At 43.5% G+C, this 26148-nt stretch overlaps 1 protein-coding gene across 1 annotated transcript; it reads left to right on the forward strand.

Moving 5' to 3' along the window:
* Nucleotides 1–8185: 8185 nt before the first annotated feature.
* Nucleotides 8186–22603, forward strand: Phax (phosphorylated adaptor for RNA export). The gene is made up of 5 exons (XM_048356437.1): nucleotides 8186–8335; nucleotides 9828–10441; nucleotides 13344–13464; nucleotides 17937–18020; nucleotides 21250–22603. Exons 1-5 carry the CDS (start codon nucleotides 8246–8248, stop codon nucleotides 21517–21519), a joined length of 1179 nt encoding a protein of 392 aa, XP_048212394.1. The 5' UTR covers nucleotides 8186–8245; the 3' UTR covers nucleotides 21520–22603.
* The last annotated feature ends 3545 nt before the right edge of the window (nucleotides 22604–26148 follow it).

Genomic DNA, 26148 nt, shown 5'->3' on the forward strand with positions numbered 1-26148 from the left:
CGGGCCAGGAGCGCCGCTGAAATAGCGCCCCGCCCCACTCTAGGGAGAGCCCATTGGCCAGGCCCCGCCACGCCCGAGCCCCCCCCCCCCTCCGGAGAGAATCCATTGGCCGTACCCCACCGAGCCAAGTCCCGGCCCCGCCCCCCTCCGGGGAGCGACCATTGGCCGGGTCCCCGCGGCGCCTCGACCTCGCCGTGCTAGGACCCGCTGCGCCGGGCCCCGCCCCCACGGTGCCCTCCTCTCCCTTACGCCCTCTCATTCCTTCCCGCCCCGCCCCTCTCCTCCCCTCTCCACCGTCCCTGCTCAGCCCCGGGTTTCGGCCGAGGAGCCGACCGGGCGCTGCCGGGGGAGCACGAGCCTGGGCTCCGGGGGAGGGACCGGGACCTTGGCCGACTGGAAATGCTTCCAGCAAAATCTTGGCTCTAAAGTACCAGAGACTCGAGCGGAGCCAGTCCGGCTGCAGAGGGGCCGCCTGTTCACATTGATTCCACTGGGCCTGGACTGCATCTGAGAAACTAGTTTCTTTTTTTTTTTTTTTATTTAGCGCGCGCGCGCGCGCGTGTGTGTGTGTGTGTGTGTGTGTGTCAGGACTAGGGCTTGAACTTGCTTTTTCGCGTGTGTGTGTCAGGACTAGGGCTTAAACTTGCACTCGTGTTTGGCTTTTACCGCCCAGAGCTGGCACTCCACCACTCAAGTCACAGGTCCACTTCAGCTTTGTGCTGGTTAATGGAGATAAAAGCTTTCTTCGAGCTCTGCGCTGGTGGCTTACACTTAACCATTCCTAGCTGCTCTGGAGACTGAGAGCTAAGGACTGCAAGAAACCAGTCCAAGCAGGAAAGTCCATGAGTCTCTTATATTAACTATTCATAAAAGGTTGAAAGTGGCACTGTAACTCAAGTAGTGGAGAGCTAGCCTTGAACAAAAGAAGCTCTGGGACAGCACTCAGCCCTGAATACTGGGGGAGTGGGGGGAGTCTTGAGTTTTCCGCCTGAGCTGAGTTCAAACTGCAATCTTCAGATCCCAAGGAGCTAAGATTGCATGTGTCTTGTCTTTAAATTTGGTACTGAAGTTTGAATTTAGGACTCAAACCTGCAAGGACCACACTCTTATTTATTACTTGAGCCATGCTCCAGACCAACTTTTTATTGATTAATTCACAATACTGACACAGAAGGTTAGCTTCTTTTTCTTCGCCAAGTCAGTGACAGGTCCATGAGCATCTTTCTAAACCAGTTCTGAGAAAGGAGAACCCAGCAACTGCCCACCTTGAAAACTAGGGTATGGTGTTTTCCACCTCCTCTTTACACAACTCACATAGCCCTGCCCGGTGGAGTCAATGAAAGGTCTGAAGCACTAAGTTATCTGCCAATGAATACAGAGGATGACCCCCAGGGCCTGGTGCTTATTAATATGAACTCTACCACTTGGCTACATCCCCAGTCTCAGGAGCAATGAGTTGATCCTCAGAGAAGGAAAAGGTGGAACTGAATGAGTCACAAGTGAAGCCTTATGACAATGCAAACCCTGTAGAAATGGAAATGTATTCACTAAACACAGAAGCTCTGAACGAGTTCTGAGTTAAAAGTGGCACAATTTGTAAATGGCCTATGGCCTTTCCTAATGACCATAAAAGATATCCAGGGTGGTGATTAAGCATAGGTACAAATCACAGCTGACAAGCTTTCTTTCAAAAATCTAAACAAAGCTACTTGCCCCACAGCAGTGTTAAATTGGGGAAATCACTGCCACTCATTTTCTAAAGCTCAGAACCTATTCTAGTGACACTTTTTCTGGAAAGCTCCTACTAATCAAGTTCTTTTAAAATGATACATACTAGCAGATTAGTATTATTATTATTGTTTTACTAGTATGCCAGTCCTGAGGCTTGGACTCAGGGCCTGAGCACTATCCCTGGCTTCTTTTTGCTCAAGGCTAGCACTCTACCACTCGATCCACAGTGCCACTTCTGGCTTTTTCTATATATGTGGTGCTGAGGAATCTAACCCAGGGCTTCATGTATACAAGGCAAGCACTCTACCACTAGGCCATATTCCCACCCCCACTAGCAGATTATTTAAGAGGGAAAATTATCTCCTGAGAAGACTAGCTATTCAAATCCTCTCTGGAGGAGAATGTTGTTTAAGAAGCCTAGATTCAGCCAGGCACCAATGACTTATTACTTGGCCAAGAAGAAGAGCACTGGCCTTGAATGAAAAGATCAGGGATTTTGTTAGGTAAATTTACACATGTTGAGATAGGAGAGGTACAGCAGCTAAGGTAGAGGTAGGCACATTCCTGAGCATGCTCAATGCAGTGTCCTAGTCATGGTTTAATCCTGGAAACAGGAAGCCAGGTGTTAGAGAGCCTGAGGCAGGAAGATCATGAGCTCATAGTCCAAACTACATGACATACCAAGATCCTATCTCAAAAGAGAAAAATAAATAAGTAAATGAAAGCATTGGGACCCACAAGTAAGTGTCTGGCAGGGAACTAAAAGAAAGATAAAAGCTTGGCATTTCTACTTTCTGCCTTCTGTTTTCATGTCTCCTTTACTACCTTTGAAGCTTGAGTTCAATTCCTGCTTATCTCTACACATGGGCATGTTAGTAATTTAAAGCATGTGCATCTAATACTGGCTGGCACTCTTCCCCTTCAAAGATGAAGACACCAAGATAAAATTGTTCATTTTAAGGTTTAACGAGACATCATATTCAACAGATTGATAGCCACAAGTTTTTACAATGACCTCTTTCAGACCCTGGATTGACACCAGAAAGTCTCCTCTAGTTATCACCTTAAATGCTATGCCTTTATTGTGCCACTGACTGGCAAGGAAGTGGCAGCTCTCAGTCCTAATCCAATTCTCCAGTCAATTACTGGCAGGAGAGGAGAGACATTGCTTATTCTTTGGATGGCATGCTAGGTCAGTCATTTTTCAGCACTGTAAAAATAATTGAGTAGGGGGAAAAAGATTTATTTTACCTCATAGTTTCAAAGTTTTCAGTCCCCGATGAGTTGGCTCCACTGCTTTAGCCTAAAGCAAAGCAGTAACAGCATGGTGGAAGATCATGGCAGAGACAGGCTCCTCACACTATGGCAGCCAGGAGGCAGACAGAGAAGCAGGAAAGCACCAGGGACAAAATATACTCTTCGGGGCTGGGAATATGGCCTAGTGGTAAAGTACTCGCCTCGTATATATGAAGCCCTGGGGTAGATTCCTCAGTACCACATATATAGAAAAAAACCAGAAGTAGTGCTGTGGCTCAAGAGCAAAAAGAAGCCAGGGACAGTGCTCAGGCCCTGAGTCCACGCCCCAGGACTGGCAACAAAAACAAAAACAAATAAATCACCTCATAAAATATACTCTTCGCATTCATACCCCCAAATGAGCTTCTTCATCCAACCAGACCCCGTCATCTTATAGCCCACTCAGCTATGAATTCCTCAGTAGATGAACCCCTTGATGAGATTGGCATCCTCACGATCCAATTACCTCCAATAGTGCCACCATTGGGACCAAGACTTCAACACTTGAGCCTTGGTTACTTGAGATTGTTTGTATTTTTTCACATGTTAAAAAAAAAGGAAAAGAAATAGGAGGCTGGCACCAATGATTTGTGCCTATAATCCTAACTATACAGGAAGCTGCAATCTAAGAATCATGGTTCAGAACCAGTCTGGGAAGGAAAGTCCACGAGACTCTGATCTCCAGTTAACCACCAAAAAATGGGAAATGAAGTTGTGGCTCAAATGGTAGAGTGTAACTCATGAGCAAAAAGCTCAGAGACAGTGTCGAAGCCTTGAGTTCAAGCCCCAAGATTGGCATAAAAAATAAATTGAACTATTTTGTGTTATTGAACTTAAACTATATGTGTTCTGGAAACAAGCCATCCTAACACATGAATACACTCAGGTTGATCTAAATCATTGCAAGCTTAGGTTACAGATGATACCTGGGTTCCCCTGGTCCTCACGTCCCCAGACTCAAACTGGAAACATTCTTCTGAATTTCCTCAGTCTCCAGCTCACTTATGGCCATTTGTGGGACTTTTTAGTCTGCATACATGAACCAATTTTCATTTTAAGAAAAGCTCTGTTAAAAAAAAAGCTCTCTGGGGCTGGGGATATGGCCTAGTGGCAAGAGTGCCTGCCTCAGATACACGAGGCCCTAGGTTCGATTCCCCAGCACCACATATACAGAAAACGGCCAAAGCGGCGCTGTGGCTCAAGTGGCAGAGTGCTAGCCTTGAGCGGGAAGAAGCCAGGGACAGTGCTCAGGCCCTGAGTCCAAGGCCCAGGACTGGCAAAAAACAAAAACAAAAACAAAAACAAAAAACACCTCTCTATCCTCAATATCCTATTTCTCTGGAGAATTCAAATATAAATGAGTATAAGCTAAAAGACTGACATTAAACTGAGTGGTGGTGACTTGTGCCTGCAATCCTAGCTACAGAGAAGGCTGAGATCTGAGGGTCACAGTTCAAAGCCAGCCCAGGCAAGAAAGTCTGCAAGACTCTTATCTCCAATAAACTACTCAGAAAAAGCTGTAGTGGTGCTGTGGCTCAAGTGGTAGAACACTAGCATTGAGTACAAAGAGGCTCATAGACAGTGGCCAGGCCCTGAGATCAAGCCCTAGGACCAACAAAAACAAATGAACAAAAAACCCAAAATTTAAAAACATTTATATTCAATGATTTTTATTTAATCAGCAATTAATGAGGGTTTTAGTTGATTCACATCCTACCTTGCACTTGAGTTTGCCTGCCTACCTGCCTGCCTGCCTTCCTGCCTCCCTCCCTCTCTTCTTTCCCTGTGCAATTGCGTGCACAGCCAGCACTTAGGCCTGAACTCAGGACCAGGAAGCTCTTTCTTGGCTTTTTCACTCCAGATTGGCATTCTACCATTTGAACTCTATCTCCATTTCTGGCTTTTTGCTGATTAATTGGAGATAAGTCTCATAGACTTTCTTGCCTGGGCTTGCTTTGAACTGTGACCCTCAAATCTTAGCCTTCTCTGTAGCTAGGGTTACAGGCACAAGTCACCAGCACTCAGTTTATGTCAGGCTTTTAAATTATAGTCATTTACATTAGTCAGAATTCTCCAGAAAAAAAAAAATGGCCATTAGGATATTGAGGATAGAGAGCTTGGTTTTTTTTATTGGAGGGGGAGGGGGCTGCCAGTCCTGGGGCTTGGGCTCAGGTCTTCTTTTTGCTCAAGGCTAGCACTCTGCCACTTGAGCCATAGTGCCACTCCTGGCCTTTTCTATATGTGGTGCTGAGGAATTGAACCCAGGGGTTCATGTATGCGAGGCAAGCATTCTTGCCACTAGGCCATATTCCCAACCCGCTTTTGTTGTTTGCTTGTTTTGTTTTATAACAGAGCTTTTCTTAAAATAAAAATTGGTTCATGTATGCAGACTAAAAAGTCCCACAAATGGCCATAAGTGAGCTGGAGACTGAGGAAATTCAGAAGAATATTTCCAGTTTGAGTCTGGGGACGTGAGGACCAGGGGAACCCATGTATCATCTGTAACCTAAGCTTGCAATGATTTAGATCAATCTGAGTGTGTTCATGTGTTAGAATGGCATATTTCTAGAACACATAATGTTTAAGTTCAATAATAGAAAATAGTTCAATTTATTTTTTGTGCCAATCTTGAGGCTTGAACTCAAAGCTTGGACACTGTCCCTGGGCTTTTTGCTCATGAGTTACACTCTACCATTTGAGCCACAACTTCATTTCCCATTTTTTGGTGGTTAACTGGAGATCAGAGTCTCATGGACATTCCTTCCCAGACTGGTTCTGAACCATGATTTTTAGATTGCAGCACCTACAACTTTGGTAACAGTTTTGTTTTTGTTTTTTATCTACAGAATAGTGGAAAAGTATATGTGGGAAAACTAACTACATTTATTTATTTATTTTTTGCCAGTCCTGGAGCTTGGACTCAGGGCCTGAGCACTGTCCCTGTCTTCTTTTTGCTCAAGGCTAGCTACTTTGCCACTTGAGCCACAGCACCATTTCTGGCCTTTTCTATATATATGGTGCTGAGGATTCAAACCCAGGGCTTCATGTATAAGAGAGGCAAGCACTCTTGCCACTAGGCCATATTTTCAGCCCCTAACTAACCACATTTAAAACTCAAGATGGCAGGTAAGTTTCTGCTAAACTCCTATATCACATCATAAGCAGAAATGCATTTGAGATGGATCCAAAAAATTTTTTTTTGCAGTTCTGGGCCTTTTACATGCTAAGCAACTACACAACCACTGAGCTATACTCACATCCCCAACCAGTATTTCTTTTTTTTTGGCCAGTCCTGGGCCTTGGACTCAGGGCCTGAGCACTGTCCCTGGCTTCTTCCCGCTCAAGGCTAGCACTCCGCCACTTGAGCCACAGCGCCGCTTCTGGCCGTTTTCTGTATATGTGGTGCTGGGGAATCAAACCTAGGGCCTCGTGTATCCGAGGCAGGCACTCTTGCCACTAGGCTATATCCCCAGCCCCAGAGACCTGTCTTGACCTGAACTCGGAACCTCCACCTTAATCTCTAACCACCTCAGCCGCCTCCAAGTCTCCAAACCTCTTGAGGAGCAAGCAGCTTCCTTCCTGTAGGCCTCTCCTCTCTTCAAGCTTTAAACCTCAACTCCTCCCCCACCCCCCACAGGCTTTAGGCCTTCCTGCTGGCCTCAGGCCTAAGGCTTTGGACTCTCCCTCAAGCCTCAGGCTCCGGGTTGGGCTCCGCCCCCTTCGGGCAGGTCCGGTCTGGCTCACAGCTCTGCTCCTCTCCTCAGGCCGGCTTGGTTCTCCTCTCTGCCCTGCTCCTTCTGCTGTCGGCTCTGCACTACTTCTCCAGCCCGCCGGTTAGGCTCTCCACTCTGCTCCTCCAGGCCGATGGTCTGGTTTCACTCAGCTCCACTTCACTCCCCTCCTCTCTCCTTCTCCTGCTCTTCTGCTCTCTGCTCCCTCCTCCATCAGTACTCCCTTTTTTTTTATTGGGGAGGGGGCAGTGGGGGTGGTGGTGAAGGTTCAGGTCCCCCCAACGTGGGGCCGGATCTCCTCTTTCTTCTGCAGTGGGGCATGGCAATCACACCAATGTGGGGAGGAGCTTCTGCCCCTCAGGTTATTACAGTATGCATTAAGATTTGAGTCCCAGTACATGCACACAGGCACTCACGAAAAAAGAAGCAAATGCCTGCTTAGATAGCCAGAAAGGGAATGTGGCAAGGGTGTTTGCACCAAGATTGTTTGTACCTCCTGCTGGACTACCAGGAAATGCTCCCCCTCTAGCTTGGATAAAAAATGGCCATTGTAGTTCACCAATGTTTGGTATTGGGTGTCTAAAACAGTTGTCAATGCCTTCTGGAGCTGCAGCTGTGGTTTACTGTGTAGCTTCCTTCATGTGCCCACAGACTGTTTTCAGCTACTAGGCTGGCATGAAGACAGTCCAAACTGGCTGCTTAGATGATGATCAAGGCACTAAGGGTAGTCAGGGCACCAGAGAAGGAGCTAACAGCTGTCAATTAAAATCAAATCATGGGGCTTAACAGTTAAGTTCATCTAAAATAAAAGCAAACATTAAAAGGAGACAATTAAAGACTAGTTATTAATTATGTTTACCAATAGCTTAACATTACTTAACTGTGCTTTGAAAGTTTTACTAAACAACCCTGGGGGAGTTAGGTCACTGTCTCCTGAAGAAAGGCCTTCCAAGTAGAAAAGGGGTGGGGGAGAGAAACAGAACCCCTGGGGACCAAATGTCCTCTCAGGTAGTGACTGGGGGGGGGGGGGGGGAAGGGGAGGCGGCGCTGCAGGCTTCTGGGGACCTGATCTCCTCTCAGGAAGTGACTGAGGGGTGCGGCAGGCTCCAGGGCACGTCGGAGTCGGGACGGAAGCAGGAAAGCCTGTCCCCAGCACCAGGGTGAGGGGCATGAGAGGGGGGCAGGGACAGGAGCCCCGCTGCGCGGCATCCACGTAGCTTCTCCAGGAGACAGCTTGTGCAGAACAGCTTAGGAAACGACTTTGTTTTTCCAGGTAACCATAACCGGTTGTAAAGGCGGCCGCGACCAGCCGTGCCAGGAGCGCAGAGACAAAGCACGGGCCCCGGCCAAGCAGGCGCGCTCGCAGGCCCGTCATCCCTGCTGCCCCGCCGGAAGCGTCTCGCTGCCTCTCCGGAAGTGCTCCGGGAAACGCCTCGCCGCCCCGCCGGAAGTGCTCCGGGAAACGCCCCGCGCCCATCCGCGGAAAGATGGCGCTGGAAGCCGGCGATATGGAGGACGGCCAGCTCTCGGACTCGAGCTCCGACATGACAGTGGAGCTGGCCGACCGGCCGCTGCAGGTGACGGGGGAGAGGGCGCGAGGCGCGGCCGGCGGCGGCGGGGGGGATCGCAGGGCCCGTGGGCTTGGGCGGCGGGGGCTGCGCGGACCCCGTGAAGCCGGACGCGCTCCGGGTTGCTCGACCCGGCGCCCTCGGCGCCTCCGCCACGGCGCCTGCGGGGAGATTGTGCAAAACCGAAGCTAAGGACGGCGTGAGCCCGCGTGTGGAGTGCGAGGCTCCGACCTGCCGGCGGGACGGAGGCTGTGGAATGAAGCTCGTTATGGGGCCTGGTCTCATGTTCCCACCGAGCCTAGGTTAGCCGTGCAGCGTTAGGACGCTCGGAGACTGCGTTAGCTTTCCTGGTTGTGGTGCGCGCGTGCGCACTTGTGTGTGTTGGTACTGGGGCTTGACCTCGTGGCCTGGGCGCTGTTCGTGGCTGTTGCTCTTCCCCCGGAGCCACACCTCCACTTCCAGCTTTTTGGTGATCACTTGGTGACAAGAATCTCGCAGAATTTCCGGCCCGGCCTGATTTTAAACCGCGCTCCTCAGATCTTAGCCTCCCGAGTAGCCACAGGCACGAGGATCTCTCTTTAATCTCCTGTTGGTGGTTTAAGAAACTGGGTCTTGCTGTGGCGCCCTGGCTACCCCTGGAACTCGTGATTGTCTTGCCCCAGTCCCGTCCTTCCCAACATGGCTTGGATTACAGATGTGTACTGCCACACCCGGCATCTTTCTAGTTTTCTAAGTGGGAATCTGTTGCAGTTCTCTCAGAGGATTTTGGTGCGTCGCTGCCTGCGTGCGCTGTCTGAAATTCTGGTCAGACGTTGGTCAGCTATACTTAGCCTCCCTGCTTTGGTAGCCCTGTAAATATAACTGGCATGATGCTGCGGCTCAAGTGGTAGAGTGCCAGCCTTAAGCAAAAAGAAGCCAGGGAGAGTGCTCAGGCCCCGAGTCCAAGCCCCAGGACTGGCAAAAAAAAAAAAAGAGCAAGAGCAGATACTGTGGCTTGTGCCTATAAATCCTAGCTACTTAGGAGGCAGAAATCGGAGAATCAAGATGTGTAGCCAGCCCTGAAAAGTAGAGGCCCTTATTTGAAAAGTAGCTAAAGCAAAAGGGCATAAGGTGTGGCTCAAGTAGAGCACCAGTCTAGTAAGCAAGTAGCCATGAGTTCTAACCCTAGTACCACCAAAGACAAAAAATACTTTTCCATATTAATGTCCTAGGAAATGATGGCAGATTTTATTTTTCAGTCACTGAGGCTGATTTTTTTCCCCCCTCACTTGACTTGACTAACTTGAAGCCATGAAATCTTCAGTGTGTTGTAGTTTTGTTTCTGAGACAGGGTCAGGTTATAAAATCCAAGATGTCCTCTAAACTCCTGGTCTTCCTACTTAAGCTTCCCATGTTCTGGGATTGCAGGCATACACTACCATGCTGGCAACTTTTTTTTTAGTAGTCCATGTAGGTGGAATTAATGTGTTCTGTGTAGTTGACTGTTTCCTTTTACTTGCAGAAAGCACTTGGGGGAGACAGCACCCTAAGGGCCTTCCAGAGCTCTGCTGCAGCGTGTCTGCCTGTATCACACTATCGGACTGTTAAAAGTGTGGATTCAAGTGAAGAGAGCTTTTCCGATTCCGATGAAGATAGCTCTCTTTGGAAACGCAAGCGACAGAAATGTCTGAACCTGCCACCTAAACCAGAGCCTTTTCAGTTTGACCAGAACAGTCAGAAGCCAGCTGTTGCTGGAGGAAAAAAAATCAACAACATATGGGGAGCTGTTCTTCAGGAACAGAGTCAAGATGCAGTGGCCAGTGAACTTGGTATCTTGGGGATGGAAGGCAGTATTGACAAGAGCAGGCAATCGGAAACCTACAATTATTTGCTTGCTAAGAAACTTAGGAGAGAATCTCAGGAGTGTACAAAAGATTTAGACAAAGAGCTAGATGAGTATATGCATAGTGGCAAAAAACCCGAGTCAAGGGAAGAAGAAAATGGGCAGGGTCATCTTAAACGGAAGCGACCTGCCAGAGAGAGACTGGGCTCCAGACTGGAAATGGATTACAAAGGCCGCTACGAGATCTCAGAAGATGACACTCAGGAGAAGGTGGCTGATGAAATTGCTTTCAGGTGAGCATGTAAATTTACCCTGCAAATGAGCACTTGGCCAAATGCATTCTCTTTATAGGAAGAAAAACAGATCAAAATATACTGTGACTCTTTGAGGGTTTTGGGGTTTTTCTTCTTTACTTGGATTTCAACACTGTACCTCAAGCTTGCTAAAGCAAACACTCTACATTTTGAGCCACACCTCCAGCCCTTTTCTGAGATTTTTTTTTTTTTTTACTTTGGGTTTGTTTATGTGAATGCATTTGAGTTTTCTTAAATTTGGACAGTCCTGACCTGACAGAATAGTACTTATTCAGCTTATAAACATTTTTTTTCTGCATTTTATGCCATACTGCTTTGTAGATAAAACATACATTTTTAAACTTGGGGTTTTTTTCTAGTATTTTAGGATTTGTAACTTTTAAAAAACTTTATTGAGAGCCAGGCACCACTGGCTCTTGACTCTGATCTAGCTAATAACATGAAGTTGCTGCTACCTGAAAAAACTAATACTATGCATCTCAGTTTTCTCAATTATAAACTGGGACAAAGGGCTGGGAATGTGGCTTAGTGGTAGATTGCTTGCCTAGCATGCATAAAGCCCTGGGTTCAGTTCTTCAGTACCACATATACAGAAAAAGCCAGAAGTGGTGCTAAGGCTCAAGTGGTAGAGCACTAGCTTTGAGCAAAAGAAGCTCAAGGACAATGCCCATACCAGTTAAAGCCCCAGGACTGGCAATAAATAAATAAATAAACTGGGATGAAAAGTTCTCTTATAGAGAACTGATGGAAGAAATTAGATTAAGTTAGAGCTTGTAAGCAGGGTGCTGTTGAATCAGACCTGTAGTCCTAGCTACTCCAGGAGCCTGAGAGATCTGAGGATCATAGTTCAAAGCCAGCTCAGGCAGGATCCTCTTATTGCCAGTTAACTACGAAAAAGCAAGAAAGGGAGCTGTGGATCAAAGTGGTAGAGTGCTAGCCTTGAGCACAAATGCTCAGGGTGAGCACCCAGACCCTGAGTTCAAGCCCCAGGACAGGAAAAAAATATTAGTAAAACTTTATTGAGGCATATCTTGCCTATGATATTTCTCATTTTCAGTGGGTTTATTTTTTGGTGGTACTGGGGTTTGAACTCAGTGATTCACTTATTAAATAAACAAGCACTCTACCATTGAGCAAGTGGTGGTTCTTTTGGGCTGGTGGACCCCCACTGTCATGAAGCTCTCCCATCCATAGGTCCCTTTCCAGTTCATCTGGGTTCTCATTCCTGGGCAGTCTTTCCACTTTCTGTGTGAGTTGCCTTTTTTGAACAGATATAATCGTATATATGGTATGTAGTTTTGTGCTTGGCTTTTTTTATTTAGTAAACGTTTTGAAAGTGGTTCTTGTAGTGGGAAGCTTATTGTGTGTGTGGCTATGCATGTGTCCTTACTGGGTGGATACTCCCTTGGCGGCTTGCAGGTCTTTGAACATGTATTTTCGTCCCTTTTGGGTAAATAGGAACAGAATTGGTTGGTGGATGGTTAATTCACATGTGTCATAAGTTCACCTTTTTTTTGGCCAGTCTTGGGGCTTGGACTCAGGGCCTCAGCACTGTCCTTGGCTTCTTTTTTGCTCAAGGCTAGCACTCTACCACTTGAGCCACTTTTGGCTTTATATATGTGGTGCTGAAGAATCAAACCCAGGGCTTTCATGTATGCAAGGCAAGTACTCTACCATTAGGCCATATTCCTAGCCCATAAGTTCATATTTTGATGAACTTGTTGTTTCATAGATACAAATTTGAAAACAAATATAATTAAGAGTAATATGGTTGGGGAAATCAAATATTTATTTTTCTGCAAGCGTATCCCCACACTAGTACCGGGTTTTTTAAAATACAAAGTTTGAAATCTGAGTTCTGAAAAGGAAATTCAAGTTTGGAAATTAAGTATTCACCTAGCAGGTAGAGAAAGGGATAGTTAATGTCAGAACTAGAGCTAAATCTCTATTGTTTGTTTGTTTGTGCTGGTCCTAGGTCTTGAACTCAGTGCCTTGGTCCTATCCTTGTTGTTTTTTTTGTGCTTGAGGCTAGCACTCTACCACTTAAGCCACAACTCCACTTCTGGCTTTTTCTGGTAGTTAATTGGAGATAAGAGTATCTTGGATTTTCCTGCCCTGGTTGGCTTCAAACTGTTATCCTCAGATCTCAGTCTCCTAAGTAACTAGGATTATAGGCATGAGCCACTGGTGCCCTGCCTGAAGCTAAATCTTAATCCTCTTGTTCCTCAATGTTTCTACAGCAATGTACTCACTCACTTCTTCCCCTCAAATAAACAAAGGATACCTGGCCTGATTGGACTGTGTGGCTCGCACCCCATTAGAAGAGTTACTTAAGAGTTATCTATACTGTTAATGGGAACATGAAAAGAAATGTCTGACTCATAATATTGAAAGAACTGACATAATGCATCGTTCTTAGGATTGTGCTTATTGTAATAATAATAAGCCACCTGTAAATATTTGCCATTTCAGTTTTTTGTGTGGGACAAGAGCTTTTGAAGAAAGGATCCTATCCAGACATCTCTGGAATTAGGAAAAATGGATGGAAGCACAATGTGTGTTTGTTCCTTGTCTTGGCAGGAAGTTGAATCCATTTTATCATTTGTGTTTAGGTTTCATTCACCATGTGGTAAGGTGTATTTTTACTTTGAAATCTGCCATAATGAGTAAAGCCAATAAAATATCAAGTGTGAGACTTGTGATGGACCCTTGAGGTCACTATCTCCTTGCCCATGTCAGTAATTCTAAGGTTCATTATTGAAGATTTAGAAAGGTAGATGTTATTACAATACAATCTTGATTCTAGTTGAGAAGTATACTGCAGATGAAGGTAGATTTCATCAACTATAAATAAGAAATAGTTTTTTGTTTTTTTCCTCAGGTTACAGGAACCAAAGAAGGATCTTATAGCCCGAGTAGTGAGGATAATTGGGAACAAAAAGTCTATTGAGCTTCTGATGGAAACCGCTGAAGTGGAACAGAATGGGGGTCTTTTTATAATGGTAAGGCTTTTTACTGTTTCTGTTTTTCTGTTGTTATTATGTAGCTGTTTTTTTTATTTTGTTTTTGATCAGTCCTAGGACTTGAACTCAGGGTCTGGGTGCTGTCCCTAAACTTTTTTGCTCAAAGCTAGCACTCTACTACTTTGAGACACAGCTCCACTTCAAGTTTTTAGGTGGTTAGTTGGAGATACAAGTCTCACAAACTTTCCTGCCCAGGCTGGCTTTAAACTGTGATCACAGATCTCAGCCTCTTGAGTAGCTAGGATTACAGGCCTGGCAGGTAGCTGGGTTTTTTTTGTTGTTGTTGTTTTCCAGTCCTGGGACTTGAACTTAGGACCTAAGCGTTGTCCCTAGCTCCTTTTTGCTCAAGGCTATCACTTGAGCTACTTTCAGCTTTTTCTGTGTATGTAGTGCTGAGAATCAAACCCAGGGCTTCATGCATGCTAGGCAAGCACTGTACCAGTAAGCCACATTCCCAGGCCCTCAAATATGTATTAAGACAACAGTCTAAAAGGATCCTGAAAGCTCAGATTTCAGAATATGGATTTGGGAATGCAACTTATTAGCTGAGATTTGGCTAAATTTAGATTGAGTCTGAACTATGAAATGAGGATTAGGTTACTCTCGTGTTGCCAGAATTAGGTGAGTTGATACACGGAAAGTATTTATCACATTGTCCAGCACTTCATTATGGTCACCAATGCTTCTATGAAGGGAATGTGTTCACTGGGAAAATGAATAGATTAATTAAATGGAAGTATAAGGGTATGGGGACATCGAAGCTAAACAGTTGTTGGTCAAGACAGGAATTTGAACAGTGATGTAAGAAAGTGAGCAGTGAGCACCACCAAGACCACAGGGATTGGGAAGTAACAGCAGTTGTGGAAAGGAAGGGTTCCGGGGAGGGCCAGGACTAGGATAAAGTCAATGGTTATTGTAATACAATCTTTAGAAAACGAAGATTGGGAATATGGCCTAGTGGTAGAGTGCTTGCTTTGTGTACATGAAGCCTTGGGTTCAGTTCCTCAGAACACACACACACACACACACACACACACACACACACACACACAGCCACCTAGCATGCATGAAGCCCTGAGTTCAATTCCTCAGCACCACATAAACAGAAAGCCAGAAGTAGTACTGTGGCTCAAGTGATAGTGTGCTAGCCATGAGCAAATAGAAGCCAGGGACAGTGCTCAGGCCCTGATTTTAAGCCCCAGGACTGGCCAAAAAAAAAAAAAAAGAAAATGAAGATTAATGTAAAAATTCCCTAGTGCACAAAATTTTAAGGTGACTCCAGACCACTCCACTCTTTTACCCTGATGTCTTTCAGATGCTTAGTATAAGCAAGGGACCATTGTGACTAGAGCAAAGTAGTAAGGTGAGGGAGGTAATAAGGGCAGAGGAAATGTGCTGTCCATCTTGTGAGGAATTGTTTGTACCTTACACCTTTACATCTTGCCTTTACTTTTTTTTTTTTTTTCTTTTTGGTCAGTCCTGGGCCTTGGACTCAGGGCCTGAGCACTGTCCCTGGCTTCTTTTTGCTCAAGGCTAGCACTCTGCCACTTGAGCCACAGTGCCACTTCTGGCCATTTTCTGTATTTGTGGTGCTGGGGAATTGAACCCAGGGCTTCATGTATACAAGGCAAACACTCTTGCCACTAGGCCATATCCCCAGCCCCTTTCCTTTACTTTTAATGAAGTGGCCCTTTAGATGCCTTTGAATACATACCTAGGCCTTCTTAATCAAACTGCCTTCCCAAGAACACACTGAATGGGAGTGAGGGCTGCTTGATTAAAGCTACTACAGAAGTCCAGGGGAGAGGAAACAGTGTGTTTGGCTTAGTGGGCATTGGGAAAGGAGTCTGACTCAGGTAGAGCCAGCAGTATCTCCAGATGGCTTAGATGGAACATGCGAGAAAAGGAGGAGGCCAGTGCCACCAGGTGGTTTTGTTCTGTTATTTATTTTGTGCTACTACTAGGGCTTGGACTCAGGCCTGGATACTATCCCTTAGCTTTTTCACTTGCGGATAGTACTCTACCACTTACTTCTGGCCTTTTGCTGATTAATTATAGATAAGCGTTTCATGAGCTTTCCTGCCCAGGGTGGCTTCATACTGACCCTAAGATCTGAGTCTCCTGAGTAGCTAGAGTAAAAGATGTGAGTCACCAGCACCGAGCTGTTCCCATGTTTTTAACCAATTTAAAGAGAAAAATCTAAAAGTTTGCAAAGATGTATATAGTATACTAATGAAAAAAGTATAAATTAATATGCATATCAGAATATTCTTTGAAAGTGGGGAATTAAAAATATATATAAGGGGCCAGGAATGTGGCCTCGCGGTAGAGTGCTTCCCTAGCATGCATGAATCTCTGGGTTTGATTCCTCAGCACCACATAAACAGATAAGGCCAGAAGTGGTGCTGTGGCTCAAGAGGTAGAGTGCTAGTCTTGAACAAAAAGAAGCCAGGGACAGTGCTCAGGCCCTGAGTCCCAAGCCCCAGGACTTGCAAAATAAAAAATATATAAGGCGTGATGATACATCTATGTTCCCAGCACAGCATTCAGGAGGCTAAGGTAGGATCTAGCCTGAGCTACATAGAAGGATCTCTTCTCAGGGAAAAAAGTTATGTTGTGTGTAGTATATTAAGTATATGTCATATACATGTGTACACACATACTCCTGTACACATCCACATATAGCACCTATCCCTTAAAATTAAGCATCATGTTAGATGAGCTATCACTCCCTCAGATCCTGTTAGGCCATCAGCACATTACCTTCTCTGGTGTGGAAAGAAAGTTTTTAATGTGTCAGATTTTTAAAATACCAAGATTTTATGTGCCAGAATGTTATAGTGGCTACCTGTGCAGAGTGGAATCCTGAGTGATGCTTTTCATTTTGTTTTTGCTACTTTTTTTTTTTCTACTTTATTTCTTATAAGCATGTACTTACTTACAAAGAAAAGCAAACCTAAAAAAAAAAAAAGCCTAAAAAGTTGTCTGCAAAAATGTATAGTCAATGACTTTCTGATTTTTAAAAAATTCAGTTAGGACAAGAGTACACAGGTCTGAAGGGAACTGGAGAAAGAGTTATGTGTTACCAAAACAGAGTTACTTTACAAATTCTGCCAGTCTGTTTTATAACCATGTTATAAGCCATGCACTTAAAAATGGTTAACACACAGGCTAGGTGGAGCTCAGTGGTACAGAGCTTCCCTAGCAGGTACAAGGGCCTGAGTTTTATCCCAAACGTTTGCAAAAAAAAAAAAAAAAAAAAAAGTAATTTAAGCTTAAGATAATGATTTTTTTTTTGCAATGTCTCTTATTACTACAACTTTAAAAAACTCAGAGTGAGAGTCTGTCTATAGTACAAGCTGTCTTCCCATCCATTCTTTCATACATCTTCCCACAGACAATATTGTGCTTCCCACAGTTCTGTATTTTGAAGACTTCTTAGCAATCTGTAGAGAGTCTCTTATTCCTTCTTACAAGTGCCAATATGCCAGTGAATGGTGCTGTCACAGCTTATGGTTTCTTCTAAGTACATATACATATATATATATACACACACACATACTTACAGTTGGGTCTTCATTGTTTGTTGACTATATTTGAAAGTTTGCCTACTTGGTATGACTTGTAATGTCAAGTCAGTATTAGTTGTGTTTGTATTTTCAGTCGTTCCAGACAAGCAGACTAACCAAATCAGTCATCTAGTGTACACATTTCTAGCTACAGTTGAACAAGGCAACATTGCCTTTTGTGGAGAAATGTCTTTTCAAGGCAGTTTTTTTTGTGTGTGTGTGTGGGCATTCTTTTTGCTGTTGTTTTTGTTTTGGTAAACAGAATGAGTTTATTTGAAAGTGAAAGGAAAGCTATGAAAGAAAGTAGTAAGCCTATCTGGAGAGGGGCCCCAAAAAGAGTCCTCAAGGCAATTTTTTAGTGCAGTGCTTTTCATGTTTTCATACTTTATCTTTCTAGTGATTTAATGCTTAAATTGGCCCTTATTGGTAGTACTGAAGTGCTAACTAGTATTTCTCAATGCAGGAAAAGACTAGCATGCCTTAAGGAGAAAATGTTATTTGAGATGCTATTATATTGTAGAATTCTCAGGTGTCATTTATTTCTGGATTTTCTGTTCCATTCTGTTGATCGGTCTGTTATTTCATTACCACTCTTATTTTAATTATTGAAGCTTTGTGATGTTTTTCACTGTCTACCAGATACTTACTGATTTGACCAGGTAGCAGATATAGTTAGAAAATGTAGTCCTCTTAAGAGTCACAATCAGGACTGGGATTCCTGTCTGTCATTTTTCCTGTTTCTTAGGTGTGTCTGCCAGAAGATGCTTTCTTTGGCTGTGTGTAGGAAGATTTTGTGGGCAAGGCCCTGGGTTCTACCCCCAGCACAGCAAAAAATGAAAAATAAAATGAGTGTGTAGTTTGACATTTCTCTTTCTTTTGTAGAATGGTAGTAGAAGAAGAACACCTGGTGGAGTTTTTCTAAATCTCCTGAAAAACACTCCTAGTATCAGTGAAGAACAAGTTAAGGTAATGACAATGTGTTGGCCTTTAAGATACATGACAATCTGACTGCCACTCAGCCTGCTGCCCCGTCACCTGCTCTGCCTTACATGGACCTGTGTTTGTCATTGTGTCCGTTCAAGTAAACCATTATTTTCTTCCCTTTCAGATCTAACATCATGACACTGCATCCTGGTCTCTTGACATCTAATTATTTTTTCTACCTTAATTTTTTTAAAATTAATGAACATTTCCAGTTATACAAAACAGTGGGAGAATAAGATGACCATGCACCTAGATGCTTAGCAATGGTTACTATTTTGGCATTCTACCTTTGCATCCCAACCAGAATCCTTTCATTAGTTGTTTCCTGTTTACTTTTTTTTTTTTTTCCAGTCCTCAGCTTGAAGTCAGGGCCTGAGCACTGTCCCTGAGCTTCTTTTGCTCAAGGCTAGCATTCTGCCACTTGAGCCACAGCACCACTTCTGGCTTTTTTTGTTTATGTGGTACTAAGGAATTGAACCCAGGGCTTCGTGTATGCTAGGCAAGCACTCTACCACTAAGCCACATTCCCAGCCCTCCTGTTACTTTTTTTTTTTTTTTTTTGTCCAGTCCTGGGCCTTGGACTCAGGGCCTGAGCACTGTCCCTGGCTTCTTCCCGCTCAAGGCTAGCACTCTGCCACTTGAGCCACAGTGCTGCTTCTGGCCGTTTTCTGTATATGTGGTGCTGGGGAATCGAACATAGGGCCTCGTGTATCCGAGGCAGGCACTTGCCACTAGGCTATATCCCCAGCCCCTCCTGTTATTTTTTAAACCCACATTTTCCACTGGTCATTTAGACCTTTTGACGAATTCAGGGAAGTGATTTCATGTAACGTTTGGGTACTTGATACTGAGGTTGTTTGCTCATGTCTTAGTTCCATTGATTCTTTTACCTTCTGTTTTTTTGGTTTTTTTTTTTTTGCTAGTCTTGGGGCCTAAACTCAGGGCCTGGGCACTGTCCCTGAGTTGCTTTTGCTTAAGGCTAGTGCTCTACCACTTGAGCCATAGCACCACTTCCGGCCTTTTCTGTTTATATGGTCCTGAAGAATCAAACCCAGGGCTTTCATGCATGCTAGACAAGCATTCTACCATTAAGCTACATTCCCAGCCCCGTCCTTCCTTATTTTTTTATGATGCAAGATGTTCTTAAAATCATTCTTTGATATAGGGGATGTCTTTGTAATTTAAAGTTGGAGTTTTTTGCTTTTTTCTTGGCCTTTTTTTTTTTTTTTTTTAGCTAAGTAGCCAGACTGGCATCAAATTTATGATCCTTCTGCCTTAGCCTGCCAATACTGGGGTGAAGTTTAAATCTGCTAATCAGAGAAGAGGCTTTGCATTTGGAACTTTGATGAGGTTTGGAAACAAACCTGTCACATAGGAAAGATGCAGAGCTGAACATAGCTGCTCTGACTAGGGGGCTGTGCACTTCTGACGTCCACACAAATGTCCACACAATAAACGCTGGCTGATGGCTGACCTTGAAATGCTGATGCTGGCTGACCTTGAACTGGTGCTTCATGTGTGTCCTTAATGTCTTCTTGGGAATAGTTTTTCCCTAAAATCTTCTGAATGTTCATTTTTGTGACTTCTTTTTTTAAGTCTGTAATGGAAATTCCTACAGAAATGTGACTTTAATTATATATCTACAATTCACTCAATAATTACTTGCTTTCCTCATAGGAAGAACTGCTTTGATAATAGTGTATGTTCCCATAAAGACACAGAGATGACTTTCACGTTCATTCCTTCCTCCAGTGTAATTCTTGGTGAAGTGTGTAGTTGGAAGATAGATACATTTTTCTTGGGATTTTATTTGATATCCAGGTGCTTTTTTCAGAAACGTACGTGCATTGCTAGTATGATGTGATAAAAACGAATTCTATAAAATTTGGTTTGCAATTGTTAAACTCTGAGTTTTAATCTTTATTTGGCCAGCTTATATTAATATGACCATGAGCAAATAAGTTTTTCTCGGCTACAATTTTTTCACCTATGAAACTCTGATCATTTTCTTGGTGTAGACTGGACTTCTCTTTACATTCCAGACCTGCTTTTCCTTGTTTTTACATCTAGGACTCTGCTTAGCAAGACTGTTTTCTAGTTTCCTTTGTTTATATATTTAGTGGGAACATATTCTGCTAGAATAAGTCTCGCTCTCTGGTGGTTGTGCTCCTCAGGACATTGACAGCAACTAAAGATGGTTTTGGTTGTTAGAATCAAGGCTGTGATAGGTGGGAGTACAGACCAGGTTGTTGCTAAAAGTCCAGCAGTGTACACGGTAGACAGCCCGCACCCCCTTTCCCCCAAAAGAGATCATCACAGCCTGCAGCGGCAATGATGCAGCTGGAGCTAAAAGCTCAGGGGCATGCTGCTATTTCTCTCTGGCACCCTAGTATGTCCTAGTATGGGTTCGGTTATTATATGCCAGGATGAGAGGTTCTGCCATGCATATTTCTCACCTTATCTCAAGTCTTTTTTTTTTTTTTTTTTTTTGTTCTTTTGAGACAGTCTCATTGTATAGTCCAAGCTGGTCTCAAACTCACCATCCCATGCTGGGATTACAGGCGTGAACCACCATACCCAGCCTTCAGGAACATTTTTTCTGATGGAATTTTTCTTTTTTGGCCAGTCCTGGGCCTTGGACTCAGGGCCTGAGCACTGTCCCTGGCTTCTTCCCGCTCAAGGCTAGCACTCTGCCACTTGAGCCACAGCACTGCTTCTGGCCGTTTTCTGCATATGTGGTGCTGGGGAATCGAACCTAGGGCCTCGTGTATCCGAGGCAAGCACTCTTGCCACTAGGCTATATCCCCAGCCCCCTGATGGAATTTTTCTTACATTATGCTTGTCATATCATTTTTATTGTTCACACACTTCAGGCATGGTTTCCTAGCATGGACAGTCAGCATATAGATTTCAACCCTGTACAACCCTGGGTTTTCTGCTATGCCTTTGTGTTCAGGTACTTTTAAGCTTTGGGATGCTGTGTTAATGTAGAGTGCTTGTGACTGCGTTGGCTTCAGAGCTTCAGCCCTTGCTTACAGTAGCTACTTCTACTTTTGTAATCACTTAGCCTGTGTTGAATAATGGGCCTGCTGATCTTATAACTATTATGAGAAATGGAGATAACAGTAAAGGGCCTGCCTGTAACAACCTTTTAATAAATGACAGGTTTTCTTTTGTTTGTTGATTTTAACTAAAGCTGTTTTTATTACAGGACATTTTCTACATTGAAAATCAAAAGGAATATGAAAATAAAAAAGCTGCTAGGAAGAGGAGAACCCAAATATTGGGGAAGAAAATGAAACAGGCTATTAAAAGTCTGAATTTTCAAGAGGATGATGACACCTCACGTGAGACCTTCGCTAGTGACACAAATGAGGCCCTGGCTTCCCTGGGTGAGGCGCAGGAAGGACATGGAGACGCAAGGCTGGATGGAGATGAAGCCTTTGAGGTGGACCACTCACACGACCTGGATATATTTTAAGCACTTTGTGGATATTTCCTACATGTATAGTGTAACATTTCTGCTTTCTGCTCTGACTCACTTAGTACTGACAGACATGAAGATCTGGAGGCGTTAATGTATGTAGGCAAAGGAGTGTGAGGAACTGAAGTGTTCAAGATGCTCATGTCTGACACAGCACAGAAAAGTTTGCAGCCCAGGATTAACATCTCAGTCTACTGTATGTGCTGATGAGTTATGAGTACCAGCTGATACTTTGCTTTGATCCAGTCATAATAACACGCCACTCAAAACTTCTGTTAGGTTCTGTTTCTGATTTGTCTTTGTGCTGAATTATGCTATGGTTTCCAAACATTCCATTAGAGCCTGAGGGAACATGGAAATTGTTAAACTGTTACAAATGCATTCCTATTCATGCTAGTTTTTTCTGTGTTAATAAGAAGTTCAGCATTTGTGAGTTTTGTTTGTTTGGAGATAGGATCTCACTGTAAATTTCAGGCCGGCCTGAACTGAATCCTCAGCCTCCTGAATGTAGGGATTATAGGTGTGTGTCCCCCCTGGCTATTTTCAGGCAATTCTAAGAACAAGGACTTAGAACAGGCTTCTGTTGTCAGTCCTTTCCACTTGTTTGCAGAGAAACAAATGTCACAAGCTTTCCAAAGAAACATTGGTTCTGAACTTCTTGAGTTGTACTTGAAAAACTATGATCCACACCTGTGTTTTTATCATGGACATGTAAAATTCTGAGTGATGGCCTGCCTAAGATTTGTTTTACCTTATGTTAAGGAAGCTAGCTATTTATGTCATATCTGCATGAGGTTTCAAATTACTCATTTTTATTAAAGAAAAAAATAGTGCTTAAGATGTTTCTAGGGTTAACTAGTTTACAGAATAAAGCAAAAATGTGTTCATGAAACAGAAAATTGATTATTAAGAAAAAGTACAATTCAGCAATTATAAGTGGTCTTTACAGTGTACTTACTGTCTCTTCGAAGTTCCTAAAAGTGTATCATTGAAACTTGAATCTCAGAGGGAAGTGGTTATTAGTTGCTTTTCATTTACAAATTACGCAAAAATAAATTTGGTTCTTGGCAGTCCTTAATGAGCATTATGTGACTGTCCTTGGTGCTGGTAACTGGATGAGGCTTTATACATGTTAAGCATATACTTTTATTTTTTTTTAATAGAACATCACATAAGTTTATTTCAGATGTAACAGCAATGTTAAAATTGATAAGTTTAATTCTTAACTGCACCAAGTAAACTTAGCCATTTAAGTATTCCCTCCAAAAATTGAGGGAGCTTTTCTTTCTTTTTTTTTTTTTTCTTTTGCCAGTCCTGGGCCTTGGACTCAGGGCCTGAGTGAGCACTGTCCCTGGCTTCTTCCCGCTCAAGGCTAGCACTCTGCCACTTGAGCCACAGCGCCACTTCTGGCCGTTTTCTGTATATGTGGTGCTGGGGAATCGAACCTAGGGCCTCGTGTATCTGAGGCAGGCACTCTTGCCACTAGGCCATATCCCCAGCCCCGAGGGAGCTTTTCTTTTCCACCACCACACACCATAGTTTGCCAATAGTTCCGTTTGGAGGACTTTCAATTGATGAGTAAAAACTACTTTAGAGATACTTCAGAACTCCTTTCCCCAAAAGAAAATGAATCTGGATAAATTATATATTGCATAGATTTCTCTACAGAGTCTCTTCCTTAGAACCTAAATGCAAATACTATACAATTAAATTTTAACCTATTTGCCCTAGTATAAACTATGTCCTAAAAAAATGATATAATCAGTGATCCTCCAGTTAATAGAACTGCTTCACTTCAAAGATTATTATCAAAATAACCAACTCAACAAGGAGCATTACTTTTAGTCTTTACTGATTCACAGGCATATGTAGTGCCCAAGTTCTACCTCTTCCACATCTTTGTCTTCTGTAAGTGGATGGAATTATTCAATACAAGTTTGATGTAAGACAAACCATTACACACACTTGAAATGTAGGTTATGTCATTCACTAGGGTGGAAAAATAAACTATAATGTTAGGGAGCCTACACAATCAATTCAAACTTTAATATTTTCCCCTCTTTACATAACATGTATCTAATTTCATGAGGCAGCTATTCGGTTTTCAATAACCACACTTAGGAATACATTCATAGGACTGCTTAGATAGTCCAGGTGAAAGGGTTATAGAAATAGAGGCAGTGTCATCTCAGAAAACTTATTTAGATATCAAAATCTATTTTGATATCTGGAAGTTTACATACAAAAAGGCTGATTTCTTCAAATTATGTTTTCTGTAACTCAAGCACTCTTCTCTTGGCAAGAACAAGCTGAAGCTTATCCATAAAGGTAAAGGTGCTTAGTGCTAAATTGTCTTCTAAGCTTAGATTTAGACTTTTCAAGAAACGAATACCCAAGAAACCAGCATGGTCTTTCTACTTTTTTTTGGCCAGTCCTGGGCCTTGGACTCAGGGCCTGAGCACCATCCCTGGCTTCTTCCCACTCAAGGCTAGCACTCTGCCACCTGAGCCACAGCGCCCCTTCTGGCTGTTTTCCATATATGTGGTGCTGGGGAATCGAACCCAGAGCTTCATGTGTAGGAGGCAAGCACTCTTGCCACTAGGCCATATTCCCACTATCTTAAGATTACAACCCTACAAACTCAGCAACTATTTTCCTTCCTCTTTTTTTCTTGGCACTCAAGACTGTTGAAGTCTATTTTACTTTGCACTTACACCTTCTCAAATAAAAACAAGGTTAAAAGTGTGCACAAACACTGTAAAATAATTCTTTTAATCTACTCATAAATGAGTCTTTTATCCCAGAATTTTACATAAGAGGATAAATATCATGAATCAAACTGCCTTTTAAAGTCAAGTGACAAGCCCTGTGTATTGTTTCAAAGTCAGATGCTTCTTGAACCATCACTACTTACAATCTAAAATCTTCTAAATATTAGCAATAGAACAATGGGCTGAAAATATGAGTAATTCGGACATCTCTTGTCCTATAAAAAGTTATCAACTTGTCAAAGATGCCCTTCACACCAGAAATGGTCTGGCACAAACTAGAACTGTCAGTACAGGAGATCACAGTGATATTTGCATTACTAACTCTTTATACTTGTAACCTCTCTATATCCTCTCGAAGAATAGAAACAATTAGTTTAACCATACCTCTTATTCCAAATTCTTAAATTCAATATTATAGGCACAAGAGAATAAGCAAATCTGGGATGCAACAGCATAGCTATGTTATTCTTTTTTTTCCCGGGAAAGCTTCTCGGAAATCCGAGGCCTTTATTCCAGGGTGGGGTTTATATAGCAGTAATGGCGGCAGGAAGGGGAGGGATTTGGAGTGGCTAGCTAGACACTAGTGACAGGCTGACATGAGCTGTCCATCCAAGAGCGGTGTCATAGGACCTCCTCCGCAGGCTAACATCACATCCCACAGGACCGCCCCCTGGGTTCTGTCCGGTGCCATTCTGGCATACACCATACACATGGTGGAGGCGGGAGGTGGGGCTAGCAGGCAGGCGGGGCTAGTGGGACTGCCTCTTAGCATTGCAGGCAGTGCCCCGCACATATGTCCATCTGGCAGGTGCCACTGTTCACCAAAGGCAGATAACTGCAGGCTCCGTGCAGGCTAATCTTGGTTGTTAACTTTGTCAACTTGATTGGATTGAGAGTTCCTTGGAGATTAGTGGGGTGTTCGTGAGTGTCTCCAAAAAGGAGTAGCCGATGGGGCATACCCAAGTATTTCCTGAAGTTGGGCACTATCACATAGAGTGCAATCAAGATGATATAAAAGAATGGGGAGAAAAGGGAAAGCCTGCAGCACCGGCACTCTTATCCCTCTACTTCCTGGTGGCCATGACATGAGCAGCTCTGCTCTGTCATGCTTTCTCTACAGTGATGGACTGTGCCCCCTGAAATCATGTGCCAAAAATAAATCTTCCCTTCCTTAAGTTGTTTCTCTTAGGCATTTGGCCACAGCAACAAAAGTAATGAATATAGAATCTTCATTTATAGGCATGACCCAAGCTATGTTATTCTTTAAAATACTGTCTAGATATAGTCTTTCTTATATAACCAAGCACTCAGTGGCTACACTTTTACAGCCCACCTTAGTTGACAATAAATGGATTTTATTGTGCGACACATCTGTCTAAGCTTTCTTTAGGTATTTCTCAGTATGTCGAAGAAAAAGCAGGTGCTTATTTAGGGGTACTGACCTATAATGACATCAACTCCATTTTTAAGGTTAGCCTATTATTGGGCCAATTGAAACAAAAATGCAAGAAAAGTTCTATCACAATGAAATTTCTTCAGGTCAGTTAAAGGCCTAACTGGCTGGCATATTAAAAAAATCTCACCAGCCTACACTCCAAAAGTTAATGCCTCTAGGAACAATCAACAGCAAGAAAAATAAACCTTCTAACAACTGGCCTACTATTGAAAAGCAATTTAGCCAAATACTTAGATAAAACTATAACACTGCCTACCCTAAACTGTCCCACCCATGAGAGGGAAAAAAATTGCTTTAAAAACCTAAGTAAGCTTATAATTTCTCACAAGGATTACACGTGGTCCAACTCCTGAGACAGTGCTCAGAAGGACTAAGGACGGAGTGAAGGCAATGTCTAGG

Source organism: Perognathus longimembris, chromosome 11 (genome assembly GCF_023159225.1).
Source record: "Perognathus longimembris pacificus isolate PPM17 chromosome 11, ASM2315922v1, whole genome shotgun sequence".
Classification (NCBI taxonomy): domain Eukaryota; kingdom Metazoa; phylum Chordata; class Mammalia; order Rodentia; family Heteromyidae; genus Perognathus; species Perognathus longimembris.